This window comes from Oncorhynchus tshawytscha, linkage group LG29, assembly GCF_018296145.1.
Source record: "Oncorhynchus tshawytscha isolate Ot180627B linkage group LG29, Otsh_v2.0, whole genome shotgun sequence".
NCBI lineage: Eukaryota > Metazoa > Chordata > Actinopteri > Salmoniformes > Salmonidae > Oncorhynchus > Oncorhynchus tshawytscha.
The window spans coordinates 21,443,116-21,458,384 of record NC_056457.1 but is presented as its reverse complement, the minus strand read 5'-3'; the positions used below and the strand labels follow the sequence as shown (position 1 = coordinate 21,458,384).

The window sequence follows — 15,269 nt, the reverse complement described above, 5'->3', positions numbered from 1 at the left end:
GGCCCTTATCTCACCTCATTTGCTCACATTGTATATAGACTTATTTTTCTACTGTACTATTGACTGTACGTCTGTTTTACTCCATGTGTAACTCTGTGTTTGTAACGACTTTCATCGGAAGAAGAGGAATCATCGGACCAAAATGCAGCAGGGTACGTGTTCATCTTTAATGAATTGCACTGAACACTGAATACACAAAACAACAAAAGGGAAAACCGAAACAGTCCTGCAAGGTGAATAACGCTAAACAGAAATGAACTACCCACAAACTAAGATGGCAACACAGGCTACCTAAGTATGATTCCCAATCAGAGACAACGAATGACAGCTGTCCCTTATTGAGAACCATACCCGGCCTACCTGGTTAAATAAAGGTGAAATAAAATAAATGAAAATAAACAATTGGCTCAGTGTCGTCCGGGTTTGGCCGGAGTAGGCCGTCATTGTAAATGAGAATTTGTTCTTAACTGACTTGCCTAGTTAAATAAAAAGTGATGTGACCAATTTAGATTTGTGTATGTCTTTCATTTCACTAGTGTGTCAATATATATTTATGTTGGCTGTAATACATTAGTTCAATAAATACCTTATACAGTGCAGTGGTGAGACATTTCGATAATCGATAATGCTGTGTCTTTAACAATGCCTGGTTAATGCTTGTTGGGTAAAGGATACCTGCACATTAGTTGTCTGACAAAAAAATCGGTCAGTAAGTGCTGAATTGTCTTGCTTTCAACAAATGCTCAGGTTTCCAGTGATAAAATATGCATTGCCATAAAAATAGATCTAGTTTTATGCATGTATGCCAGTTAAAATCATGAGTGGTCAAAGTAAGCTCAATGGGAGTGATAATAACACACGCAGCTTTTCCTTGTGTTTAAACAAAAACAGTATTTTGGAGAATACATCTGTGATGACATTATTGTTTCTTTGCTATGGGGTTTGGCTTGGGGGGAAAGGGGTCATCCTCTGACTGCATAAAAAATGTCAGATTGGAACCAAGTCAAAATCTTAGGGTATATTCTTCTGTTGCACAGAATGTGGACTTTGAATTTGTTCATCTCCAGAACATTCAGATATAGACCTACATCCTACAGTGTTTCACAGCTGTAAAGCCCAAAGTTATGGAAACACTGAGATGATGATACAAATTCTGCTTGAGGAACAAGTGTTGAGAAAGCTACTATAGGAGGAGCATTGGAGTCTCTGCCTGATTTTGAATTTTCCTCAGAACAACATCCAAAACAGAACAGTGGGTTATTCATAGAATATCTGTGGACTTGGATACAGTGTGGTGTGATTGACTAAGGATTTAAAATACTTATGAAGAATTCGAGGCGAGGTTAGTTCAGCTTAAACTGTTTGGAGGTTAAACAATCGGCGTCTATTAATAGCTTTTACCCACAATAAACAAAGGTGGCAGTTTGAACTTGAAAGGCTTGACGGACAAAATGCATTGCCCACAGCACATTCTGTTTTTTTCTTATCAATGTCTTCCAAACTAGCAAGTGAGTTAGTATTCAAAGAAGGAGCCTCTTTCTCTGAGAATGACACATCTAGGCTGGCAAATGAAAGGGTTCGTTAAAAAAACAGAGGAACTCAGAAGAATAGAGTTGGGGCATAATTGAAACCAATGATGGAATGGAGTTGAAGCAATTATTTTAAATGAAGACATTTCCCCTTCAATAACTACAGCTCATGGACATAATGTGGTTTGTGTGTTTTTCAAAGCACTCAACCGATTTGGATTTTATCCACCAAAACTGTATGAAAGCATCCATAAAGTCTTCATAAGCCCTACATAGATGCTTCACAAGTACATTCATACTTTATAAAGGGTGATATAAAAGGTCCTTATTTACCAAATAGGGTTTGGCCGATTTTATATGATTAAATCCAATATCATGATATTTGACTATGACAATATATTGTGAAGTGCAAAACGATATATTGTGATGTTCAAGACTACTATTTGAACTTTACAACTTTAGGCTGTATCAATATGTTGAAAATGAAGTCTAAAGAATTAACTAAGCTTTATTTTTTTTGCCATACTAAGATTATTTAATGAGAATGTGACAATATTACAGTAAATAAGCACAAATTGCACTGTTTGGAATGATATAGTCATTACCGGTGCAGAATGATTATATCGGATATCACGATATTTAGAGTGACATATCTTAGAAGAGGTCTCCCAAATATCACCCAACCCTATAAAGCCAAATATCACCCAACCCTATAAAGCCAAATATCACCCAACCCTATAAAGCCAAATATCACCCAACCCTATAAAGCCAAATATCACCCAACCCTATAAAGCCAAATATCACCCAACCCTATAAAGCCAAATATCACCCAATCCTATAAAGCCAAATATCACCCAACCCTATAAATCCAAATGTGGCCTAACCCTATTCTCAACCTTAGTGTGACATTTGTTTCGGGGGTGATTTCTGAAGCATTTATAGAGCCCCGACAAAAGGCTTTTTACAAAGGCTTAATTAAAAACGTATGTTTAGTTTCAAGTGGGACCATTATTTTACAGTAACTGTCACGCCTGTGAATTGTGGTTGTTCATTCATGCCACAGATGATCCATTATATTGACCAGATACTCAAGTGGCAGCGCTAACAATGAAAATAAATGTCTTCAAAATGGAAGGCAGTCAGGAGGAGGCAAGAACAGGTGGGACTATTCTGGCCTTTTCCTCTCTGACTGGGCGTATCAAGCATGGCCAGAGAGGAAGAGGTGACGCGAGCGGGATCACTAGGCCAAAAATCTGTCGTCTCCAGCAGGTGGCTTCTTATTTCACCGAGTAAGGGGCTCACTAAGCAAGGAGTTTTTGTATGGAGGTCAATGAGTGTTGAATTTGGTTAACAAAAAATGCTATGGCTTATTTGCTACGTGTGACTTTTTTGATCAACTAGAAGTTTCGCAACGCTTAGATTGTTACGAGTGGACTGATATAAGTAGGACACGTGTTGTGCCTGTTGTTCACACGTGCATCTGCCGTCTCATTGGTTAAAACGGTCCCCCACCTTATCTTGCCTCCTCCATATTGCCATATATTTTTAATACATGTATTTTCATTGTTAGAGCTGCCAATAGAGTATCTGGTCAATATAATGGATCATCTGTGGCATGAAAGAACAATAAGAATCTGTTGATGATTGACAGACAATACTGCTCCTCAAATCAAATCAAATCAAATTTTATTTGTCACATACACATGGTTAGCAGATGTTAATGCGAGTGTAGCGAAATGCTTGTGCTTCTAGTTCCGACAATGCAGTAATAACGAACAAGTAATCTAACTAACAATTCCAAAAAACTACTGTCTTATACACAGTGTAAGGGGATAAAGAATATGTACATAAGGATATATGAATGAGTGATGGTACAGAGCAGCATAGGCAAGATACAGTAGATGATATCGAGTACAGTATATACATATGAGATGAGTATGTAAACCAAGTGGCATAGTTAAAGTGGCTAGTGATACATGTATTACATAAGGATGTAGTCGATGATATAGAGTACAGTATCTACGTATGCATATGAGATGAATAATGTAGGGTAAGTAACATTATATAAGGTAGCATTGTTTAAAGTGGCTAGTGATATATTTACATCATTTCCCATCAATTCCCATTATTAAAGTGGCTGGAGTAGAGTCAGTGTCATTGACAGTGTGTTGGCAGTAGCCACTCAATGTTAGTGGTGGCTGTTTAACAGTCTGATGGCCTTGAGATAGAAGCTGTTTTTCAGTCTCTCGGTCCCAGCTTTGATGCACCTGTACTGACCTCGCCTTCTGGATGACAGCGGGGTGAACAGGCAGTGGCTCGGGTGGTTGATGTCCTTGATGATCTTTATGGCCTTCCTGTAGCATCGGGTGGTGTAGGTGTCCTGGAGGGCAGGTAGTTTGCCCCCGGTGATGCGTTGTGCAGACCTCACTACCCTCTGGAGAGCCTTACGGTTGAGGGCGGTGCAGTTGCCATACCAGGCGGTGATACAGCCCGCCAGGATGCTCTCGATTGTGCATCTGTAGAAGTTTGTGAGTGCTTTTGGTGACAAGCCGAATTTCTTCAGCCTCCTGAGGTTGAAGAGGCGCTGCTGCGCCTTCCTCACGATGCTGTCTGTGTGAGTGGACCAATTCAGTTTGTCTGTGATGTGTATGCCGAGGAACTTAAAACTTGCTACCCTCTCCACTACTGTTCCATCGATGTGGATGGGGGTGTTCCCTCTCTGTTTCCTGAAGTCCACAATCATCTCCTTAGTTTTGTTGACGTTGAGTGTGAGGTTATTTTCCTGACACCACACTCCGAGGGCCCTCACCTCCTCCCTGTAGGCCGTCTCGTCGTTGTTGGTAATCAAGCCTACCACTGTTGTGTCGTCCGCAAACTTGATGATTGAGTTGGAGGCGTGCGTGGCCACGCAGTCGTGGGTGAACAGGGAGTACAGGAGAGGGCTCAGAACGCACCCTTGTGGGGCCCCAGTGTTGAGGATCAGCGGGGAGGAGATGTTGTTGCCTACCCTCACCACCTGGGGGCGGCCCGTCAGGAAGTCCAGTACCCAGTTGCACAGGGCGGGGTCGAGACCCAGGGTCTCGAGCTTGATGACGAGCTTGGAGGGTACTATGGTGTTGAATGCCGAGCTGTAGTCGATGAACAGCATTCTCACATAGGTATTCCTCTTGTCCAGATGGGTTAGGGCAGTGTGCAGTGTGGTTGAGATTGCATCATCTGTGGACCTATTTGGGCGGTAAGCAAATTGGAGTGGGTCTAGGGTGTCAGGTAGGGTGGAGGTGATATGGTCCTTGACTAGTCTCTCAAAGCACTTCATGATGACGGATGTGAGTGCTACGGGCGGTAGTCGTTTAGCTCAGTTACCTTAGCTTTCTTGGGAACAGGAACAATGGTGGCCCTCTTGAAGCATGTGGGAACAGCAGACTGGTATAGGGATTGATTGAATATGTCCGTAAACACACCGGCCAGCTGGTCTGCGCATGCTCTGAGGGCGCGGCTGGGGATGCCATCTGGGCCTGCAGCCTTGCGAGGGTTAACACGTTTAAATGTCTTACTCACTTCGGCTGCAGTGAAGGAGAGACCGCATGTTTTCGTTGCAGGCCGTGTCAGTGGCACTGTATTGTCCTCAAAGCGGGCAAAAAAGTGATTTAGTCTGCCTGGGAGCAAGACATCCTGGTCCGTGACTGGGCTGGGTTTCTTCCTGTAGTCCATGATTGACTGTAGACCCTGCCACATGCCTCTTGTGTCTGAGCCGTTGAATTGAGATTCTACTTTGTCTCTGTACTGGCGTTTAGCTTGTTTGATAGCCTTGCGGAGGGAATAGCTGCACTGTTTGTATTCAGTCATGTTACCAGACACCTTGCCCTGATTAAAAGCAGTGGTTCGCGCCTTCAGTTTCACACGAATGCTGCCATCAATCCACGGTTTCTGGTTAGGGAATGTTTTAATCGTTGCTATGGGAACGACATCTTCAACACACGTTCTAATGAACTCGCACACCGAATCAGCGTATTCGTCAATGTTGTTGTCTGACGCAATATGAAACATCTCCCAGTCCACGTGATGGAAGCAGTCTTGGAGTGTGGAGTCAGCTTGGTCGGACCAGCGTTGGACAGACCTCAGCGTGGGAGCCTCTTGTTTTAGTTTCTGTCTGTAGGCAGGGATCAACAAAATGGAGTCGTGGTCAGCTTTTCCGAAAGGGGGCGGGGCAGGGCCTTATATGCGTCGCGGAAGTTAGAGTAACAATGATCCAGGGTCTTTCCACCCCTGGTTGCGCAATCGATATGCTGATAAAATTTAGGGAGTCTTGTTTTCAGATTAGCCTTGTTAAAATCCCCAGCTACAATGAATGCAGCCTCCGGATAAATCGTTTCCAGTTTGCAAAGAGTTAAATAAAGTTCGTTCAGAGCCATCGATGTGTCTGCTTGGGGGATATATATGGCTGTGATTATAATCGAAGAGAATTCTCTTGGTAGATAATGCGGTCTACATTTGATTGTGAGGAATTCTAAATCAGGTGAACAGAAGGATTTGAGTTCCTGTATGTTTCTTTCATCACACCATGTCACGTTAGTCATAAGGCATACGCCCCCGCCCCTCTTCTTACCAGAAAGATGTTTGTTTCTGTCGGCGCGATGCGTGGAGAAACCCGCTGGCTGCACCGCTTCGGATAGCGTCTCTCCAGTTAGCCATGTTTCCGTGAAGCAGAGAACGTTACAGTCTCTGATGTCCCTCTGGAATGCTACCCTTGCTCGGATTTCATCAACCTTGTTGTCAAGAGACTGGACATTGGCAAGAAGAATGCTAGGGAGTGGTGCACGGTGTGCCCGTCTCCGGAGTCTGACCAGAAGACCGCTTCGTTTCCCTCTTTTTCTGAGTCGTTTTTTTGGGTCGCTGCATGTAATCCACTCCGTTGCACTGGTTGTAAGGCAGAACACAGGATCCGCATCGCGAAAAACATATTCTTGGTCGTACTGATGGTGAGTTGACGCTGATCTTATATTCAGTAGTTCTTCTCGGCTGTATGTAATGAAACCTAAGATGACCTGGGGTACTAGTGTAAGAAATAACACGTAAAAAAAACAAAAAACTGCATAGTTTCCTAGGAACGCGAAGCGAGGCGGCCATCTCTGTCGGCGCCGGAAGTACAATGAGATATACTGCTACCTCTGTAACTGTGCATTCCTCATAATGAAACGCTCTCAAATTGAAGAGAGACATCACAACATGGAAACGCTGACTCCAAATAGAAGCCCCGTAGCTTGAATGTGATCTGCGCCTCCACATAATTATTGCCATTACTCAATGCAAGCATTGCAATTTTGATATTCGAGGTGTGTTTGTTATTTTTTTCTAGACATAGCCCATTACTTGCACCAACTTTTCATGATATAATGTGTGAATTCTATAGTTTAATTTTGAATTAAAACAGCATGGGGTAATTTCCCACTGTGTTCCTGTTGTTCAGTCACCGGGATCGTCTTGATAAAGCATCCAAAATAGTTCGGAGGAGTTTGTACATATATTATGATGACATTTTGTTCGTTTTTGTTAGTTTTGGACTTCAATTAGGAATTTTTTCGGCTGTTCGGGCACACTGCATTTTTTATAGAGGCAAGCCGAAGTTCAGATCCCGAAGTCTATGCCCCTTCGTCTGTGATTGGTCAGCAGTAGGGATTCTTCAATAAAGTCTTTGTTGTCATTACCGAGAGACGACTCGTTTTCATGTACATTTTTTCTTTAAGAAATACTGCACCAAACATCTTAGATGTAAAATTGCGCGACTAATATGTACTCAGTAAAAACGTCAAGATTAATGATAGATTTCTTGAGTTACTTTAAATGAATTCTGACTATTTTGAGGAAATGTATACTGGCTACGGTGTTTCAAAATGGACAAACAGTACTATTGCCACTTTTTTTAAGGGAGCATCTGAGCGAGCACACTCGTTCGGTTCAGCCGAACAGAAGCATGCTAACGCCTTAACAACAGCCACACTATATGATAAAGGCTCAACATTTCTGCCACTGGCAAAACTTTGTCAGAGCCTACGACTGCACGTTGTGGTACTTAATCAGCAGATCTAGACCCTGTCACGCTGAACGAGCCAAGATGTCCGACAATTGTTTACAGACCTAAGAATTTGCCCACAATGTACAATTTGTCTGGGACTGTAAAATCGAGGCATTAGACGGTTACAATCGTACAGTCTGCAGGCCTTAGCCAGTTATCCATTAGCTGAGTCATCCAACTACACTCAACCATAGAGAAGGACAGTAGGACAGAGGACAGAGGAACAGGGATTGATGGAGGAGGGGGGGGGGTGAGGAGGACTAAGATCCTTCTTTATCTCTCTCCCCTATGAGGTTCATCAAATAGGATTTGTAAGCGCTTGAGGCAGCACTTTTGTTAACTATCTCATTACAGCATAGCTAAGTACTCATTATGCAACACTGGACTAGCCTTGCGCTCAGGGAAAGGCTACTGTTTAGGCAGCTAGACTTTGAGTTGTGATTTTTAGAGCTCAAACAGATTAGCATCACTGGCAATTGGTTTTTCTCTCGATACTGAAAGGCAGGTTTTTTTCCCAGACTGCTTTTCAAGGCTGGAGGAGGAAGGTCAAAGTGAGCTCCGGTCTTGGGGGAAGGAAGTTTTTCTCCACTTGTCATTCTCCTCTTGCCTGCACGTAGATAAGAACACGCAGTTGTTCAGAAACATATGCACGGCAGAGGGGATTTTGCTGGTTGTTCTGCACTTTGGGTGTAAAGGTCAATTAAAAAGTGTGTGAGTGTTGGACTGGAGTTGGGTTTGTGCTCTAAACTGAAGACATGCAAAGAGGAGATGGTGATTGGAATGAGAAGAGAAATCAAAGTCCTGTGGGGAATATTTGTTACAAGGTTCTATTTGTTACTTGCTCAGAATATGTAGTAGCTGGATCCACTATAGTAGCTGGATCCACTGTAGTAGCTGGATCCACTGTAGTAGCTGGATCCACTGTAGTAGCTGGATCCACTGTAGTAGCTGGATCCACTGTAGTAGCTGGATCCAATGGTGCAATTCCCCATTTCCATTCATTTCAAAACGTATAATTGTTTCTCTCACTATGTTGTAAACCAGGGGTGGGGAATATTGCCCTACAAGGGCAGGTTTAAGTGCAGGCTTTTGTTCCAACAAAACAGTAACACAGCTGATCCCAGGGTCTACAGATGGAAATATTTACAGAAATGTTGTTTGATGTACTTTGTCAATTTTACATGACACTTCTCTAATCAATGTCTTGGTTAAAGACTGTGATTAGTTGATGAGTAGAAGTGGAATGAAAACACAAAAACACTGATTCCCAGGGTATTTAATTTTTTTTTAAAGTTGCATTATCTACAATCCTTTAATTGTGAAGGTATTTTTAAATAAGCATGTGATACAAAGTACAAAATAATAAAATCCGGACTAAGAACTTTGTTAATACATTTATTATCAGTGTGTAGACTTTTAGGAAAACTAAGTGCACAGTGTACAATTCAAGCCTTTCCCGGATTTCATGTGGCCTTCAGCGGAGTGGTCTAACTTGGAATTGTATCTTGGGCTGTCCTGTTTCTGTTTTAAGAGTGTGTACTGTAGACCACAGACAACAAGAGGGGGTCTAGCACAGGCATCAAGGTTCAACTGACAAACATGAGTGCAAGGTCAACCAATCTGAACCAGCTGGGAACAGCGTCGTGTGGTTAAGATCGCCTGGCCCCTAGTCTGTTTGTGCTGTATTGCAAACTGTTTATGACCCTGGACCACTCTGGCAAGACAGCACAAATAGATCTGTGATCAGGCTAGGGTTAAGATGCACACACTCCAGATATGTTACAGGGGCCTTGTGTGTGTGTGTGATACACATTTTCATTTGTTTCATTTTGGATGGACTTCTTAGCAGAGAAACTTGAAAAAAATATATGGTTAGAGGGGGGGGGGAAAGAGGGGGGATTGGAGTAAGTATGAGACAGAAGTGAACAGTAGGATGACAGAGGATGTTTCCCATTATGTTGAATTGATTCAATTCCTCATTATCCTTTCTGTAATAACCACTAATAGATTAAAGTACATATTTTTATTTCCTTTCTGGCCCTTTCCTCATGCCAACTAAGGTAAGAAATGATTAAAGACTTTTAGGATGTGGCCAGAGAGCCACGAGTGCTGAAGTTCATCTTTATGGTTGTGATGTCACCGACACTAACGATCTTTAGGATTTATGAGGTCATCATTCATTTGTGGCTGTCATCATTGATGCGATTGGGTAAAAGGCTGGCCTTCATTTATGCACATGGTTGGTTCACTCAAGATTGGACCTGTCAGTCAGTTGTCATCGGCAACAAGGAGGGATTTGTATTGAGGAAAGATTTGTTCTCCTGACACAATTCTAACCATTGAGTGGTAAGAATGTTTCTCAAGTCCTACAGTGCATTCGGAAAGTATTCAGAGCCCTTGACTTTTTCCACATTTTGTTATTTTACAGCCTTATTCTAAAATGGTTTAAATAGTTTTTTCCCCCCTCATTAATCTACACACAATACCACATAATAATAAAGCAAAAACAGGTTTTTAGACATTTTTACAAATGTATTAAGAATAAAAAACAGATATCACATTTACAGAAGTATTCAGACCCTTTACTCAGTACTTTGTTGAAGCAGTAGTTTGTTGAATCCTCTCAAGCTCTGTCAGGTTGGATGGGGAGTGTTGCTGAGAGTCCTTTAGGTGCCTTCAGTCTTTTACTGAGGAGTGGCTTCCATCTGGCCACTACCATTAATGCCTGATTGTTAGAGTGCTGCAGATATGGTTGTCCTTCTGAATGGTTCTCCCATCTCCACAGAGGAACTCTGGAGCTTTGTCAGAGTGACTATCGGGTTCTTGGTCACCTCCCTGACCAAGGCCCTTCTCCCCCGATTGCTCAGTTTGGCCGGGTGGCCAGCTCTAGGAAGAGTCTTGGTGGTTCCAAACTTTTTCCATTTAAGAATGATGGAGGCCACTGTGTTCTTGGGGACCGTCAATGTTGAAGACATTTCTTGGTACCCTTCCCCATATCTGTGCCTCGACACAATCCTGTCTCTGAGCTCTACGGACAATTCCTTCGAACTCATGGCTTGGTTATTGCTCTGACATGCACTGTCAACTGTGGGTCTTATATAGACAAGTGTGTGCCATTCCAAATCATGTCCAATCAATTGAAATTACCACAGGTGAACTCCAATAAAGTTGTAGAAACATCTCAAGGATGATCAATGGAAACACATCTCCTTTGCATACAGTTGATCCGGCTGTTGATTGAATGTTGTCCCACTCCTCTTCAATGGCTGTTCAATGTTGCTGGATATTGGTGGGTACTGGAACACGCTGTTGTACACGTCGATCCAGAGCATCCCAAACATGTTCAATGGGTGACATGTCTGGTGAGTATGCAATTGTGTTCACTGTCCATAGCTTATGCCTCCCCATACCATAACCCCACCACCAACATGGGGCACTCTGTTCACAACATTGACATCAGCAAACCGCTTGCCCACACGATGCCATACACACTGTCTGCCATCTGCCAGGTACAGTTGGAGATTACGGTAAAGAAATTAAAATTAATTTATCTGGCAACAGCTCTGGTGGATATTGCATCCAATTGCATGCTCCCTGAACTTAAGACATCTGTGGCATTGTGGTGTGTGACCAAACTGCACATTTTAGAGTGGCCTTTGATTGTCCCCAATACAAGGTTCACCTGTGTAATGATCATGCTGTTTAATCAGCTTCTTGATATGCCACATGTAACGGTTCTCTTGTGGTGAAGGAGAGTCGGACCATAATGCAGCGTGTAGATTGCGATCCATGTTTAATCAAACAAACGTAACACGAATACACACAAAACACTACAAAACAATAAACGTAACGAAAACCGAAACAGCCTATACTTGTGTCAACTAACACAGCGACAGGAACAAAGACACTAAGGACAATCACCCACACCAAACTCAAAGAATATGGCTGCCTAAATATGGTTCCCAATCAGAGACAACGATAAACACCTGCCTCTGATTGAGAACCACTTCAGACAGCCATAGACTTATCTAGAACACCCCACTAGCTACAATCCCCCATATATACACACCACATACAAAAACCCATGCCACACCCTGGCCTGACCAAATAAATAAAGATAAACACAAAATACTTCGACCAGGGCGTGACACCACACCTGTCAGGTGAATGGATTATCTTGGCAAAGGATATATGCTCAGTAACAGGGATGTAAAGAAATGTGTGAACAAAATTTCAGAGAAATAAGCTTTTTGTGTGTATGGAACATTTCTGGGAGCTTGGGAACACTACTTGTTGCGTTCATATTTTTGGTCAGTGTACAAGGGTTACCAGTACAGAGTCACTATGCCAGGGTACGAGGTAATTGAGGTAGATGTACATATAACTAGGAATAAAGTGACAGATCGTAAACAGTACCAGCAGTGTATGTGATGAGTCCTTAGCAAATAGTCCGGGTAGCTATTTAACTAACTACTTATCAGTCTTATGGCTTGGTGGTAGAAGTTGTTCAGGGTCCTGTTGGTTCCAGACTTGTTGCGTTGGTAGCACTTGGTGTACGGTAGCAGAGAGAACAGACTATGACTTTGACCAACACTTTACATGTTGCGTTTAAATTTTTGTTCAGTGTAAATGAACTATTTTTATAAATATAAACCGTTTGTAGTTAGAAGCTGAAATCAATGGCCTTGCTCTTTTTGTCTTGAGGTGTCAATCATTATTCTGGTCCCAGATCTGTGTGTGCTTTCATGCCAACTCCTATGGTCATTGGCGTGACAAGGATGTACAAACAAATCTGGGACCAGTCTAGCCAAGTTAAAACGTTCTGGAGAAGTGTTCAAGGCAGGTACTCCTTTTGGACTTGGCAGTGAAAGGAGAGAAGGATAGTTCCATTCAATGGAGTAAAATGATGACGGGTATCAGGAGGAACCATGACAGTTAGGTGGGGGAGAGATGAAAGGCAGTCACTTTCTCATGGAATTGGGTTTCAAAGAACCGGTTTTAACATTGCACATTCAATACATGTTTTCCTGCCTGCACAAGTATGATAGTGGAGCATGAAAAGTCTTGAGATCAGCATTCTAAAGGTGATTGTTGGAGGTCATTGTCATTAACACAAACAAGATCTTGGGAACTGAGTGTGTGCTTCGAAAGACAACTCTCTGATTTAGATGATCATAGAGATTATATTGTTAGATACTGTATTATATTAGATTAAGTTTTTATAATGTTATATGCAGTAGATGCTTCTGGAATCAAATGTTATGTTATACAAACGGTGGGAAAAGGATTCTGTCTTTGCTAATAAATGATTTGTGAAGGCAGTGTTTTCTTTGCGGGGGTGGTGGGAGGCGGGGCTGCCACGAGTCCAATACTAATGCCAATGTTTATCTAACGCCGGCATTCTCTCCTTGGTCTACAGGACCTCGGCTCGTTTGCCATGCCCTTCTTGGAGGGAGATGCCGACCATGTGGATAAGGCCGACACACAGAAGGTACAGTGATGTCCCAAGACCCGGCACACCCTCACCACTACCAGTGTGCCCTGGGAAAATATCCATATTTCATATTTGTATATTTTCAGTTGTTCATACAGACTATTGAGAATCCAGCGATGGTTGGGGTTCATTTATAAACTGATGGTGTAGTCTAGATGTGCTTCAGCCAACTCTAGTGTTTTTTCTTCTCAACAATATAGTGATATAGTGGGCTACAGTACTTACTGTTTGGGTCCAGGATAGGGTTCATCACAAAGGCCATAATTTGGTCAGTGCTGTTTTGTGTGAGGGAAATGTCACCAATAGCCTCCTGCTGAGTGATTTTGCACTGTTGCACAATAATTACAAATTTTACATTCAACTCTTATCCAGAGCGACTCATCCAGAGCGACTCATATAAATTAAAAGCATCCCCATCGCAATTAACATAGTTTTGATTAAAACCTCATCTTTTAATTCTCATCATTACCAGATTAAAATGCCATCTCATAATTGTACACCTACTGTAGCTCCAGTGGGGATTGCAGCACTGACATTGGCTTTTGGTCTCTATTTAAAGTCGGGGAATGGCCCTAACTTCACCCTGAGCTAAACCCCTTGACACCTTTGATCAGATGAGTGCTCTGTGGGGATAATGGGGTTAGTCACACTGATGACATAAGCCCGAGCCAGAACCTGGCAGTTCTGGTGCGGCGTCATCTGGTTAGAGCAGGACCTGAGAGTACTGGTGCTGACCAGTGGCGTAGCCAGAAATTAGTTGCCATGGGGCGAAGAGAAAAATGTGCAGTTTTATAGCTAATCGCATGCTATTCTACAGATTTTGCCATGGGGCAAAGACAAAATGTTGCGCTTTTAAAACAAATTAAATTACAAATTAAATAGGTGCATATAGCCATAGAAGCACAGTGACATTATGCCTCAATGCAGTCATATTCTTGGCTTGGCATATTGGTGTGGCTTTCAGTTAGTTCTTTTTGGCAACCCATCCTATGAGAGTGAATGTCATTCTGTTCTGTTATATTTAATCAAATCTGACTAACTCAGCTTGCTATGAATTCTATCTGATGGTGTTTGCATGTTTTGGTAAAAAGACAAATAATGTCCAGTTGGAATACTAGCTAGGTTTCCATCCAACCTTTTTATTAGAGTAACGTCCTCTCACTATCAACTGCGATTATTTTCAGCAAACTTAACATGTGTAAATATTTGTATGAACTTAACAAGATTCAACTACTGAGACATAAACTGAACAAGTTCCACAGACATGTGAAAGGGACACAGAAATGGAATCATGAGTCCCTGAACAAAGGGGGGGGGGGCAAAATTAAAAGTAACAATCAGTATCTGGTGTGGTCACCAGCTGCATTAAGTACTGCAGTGCATCTCCTCATCATGGACTGCACCAGATTTGTTGTTTTGCTTCTTGCTGTGAGATGTTACCCCACTCTTTCACCAAGGCACCTGCAAGTTCCCAGACATTTCTGGGGGGAATGGCCCTAGCCCTCACCCTCCGATCCAACAGGTCCCAGATGTGCTCAATGGGATTGAGATCCGGGCTCTTCACTGGACATGGCAGAACACTGTCTTGCATGAAATCACGCACAGAACGAGCAGTGTGGCTGGTGGCATTGTCATGCTGGAGGGTCATGTCAGGATGAGCCTGCAGGAAGGGTACCACATGAGAGAGGTCTTCCCTGTAACGCACAGCATTGAGATTGCCTGCAATGACAACAAGCTCAGTCCGATGAGACACACCGCCACAGACCATGACGGACCCTCCACCTCTAAATCGATCCTGCTCCAGAGTACAGGCCTCGGTGTAATGCTCATTCCTTCGACGATAAACGCGAATCCGACCATCACCCCTGGTGAGACATAACCGCGACTCGTCAGTGAAGAGCACTTTTTGCCAGTTCTGTCTGGTCCAGCGACCGTGGGTTTGTGTCCATAGGCAACGTTATTGCCGGTGATGTCTGGTGAGGACCCCCCTTACAACAGGCCTACAAGCCCTCAGTCCAGCCTCTCTCAGCCCATTGCGGACAGTCTGAGCACTGATGGAGGGATTGTACGTTCCTGGTGTAACTCGGGCAGTTGTTGTTGCTATCCTGTATCTGTCCCGCAGGTGTGATGTTCGGATGTACCGATCCTGTGCAGGTGTTGTTACACGTGGTCT

At 42.9% G+C, this 15,269-nt stretch overlaps 1 protein-coding gene across 5 annotated transcripts in view; it reads left to right on the top strand.

The window, feature by feature from the left end:
* The window catches only part of LOC112233576 (5'-AMP-activated protein kinase subunit gamma-2), a 102,882-nt gene that overhangs the window by 7,684 nt on the left and 79,929 nt on the right, over positions 1-15,269 (top strand). For 4 of the 5 annotated variants that reach the window (XM_042308414.1, XM_024401316.2, XM_024401315.2 and 1 more), the window contains exon 2: positions 13,022-13,093. The exons of the other annotated variant lie outside the window; for it this stretch is intronic. In XM_042308414.1, coding sequence (XP_042164348.1) covers positions 13,022-13,093 — 72 coding nt within the window. The remainder of the gene's footprint in view (positions 1-13,021; positions 13,094-15,269) is intronic. 5 annotated transcript variants of the gene reach the window in all.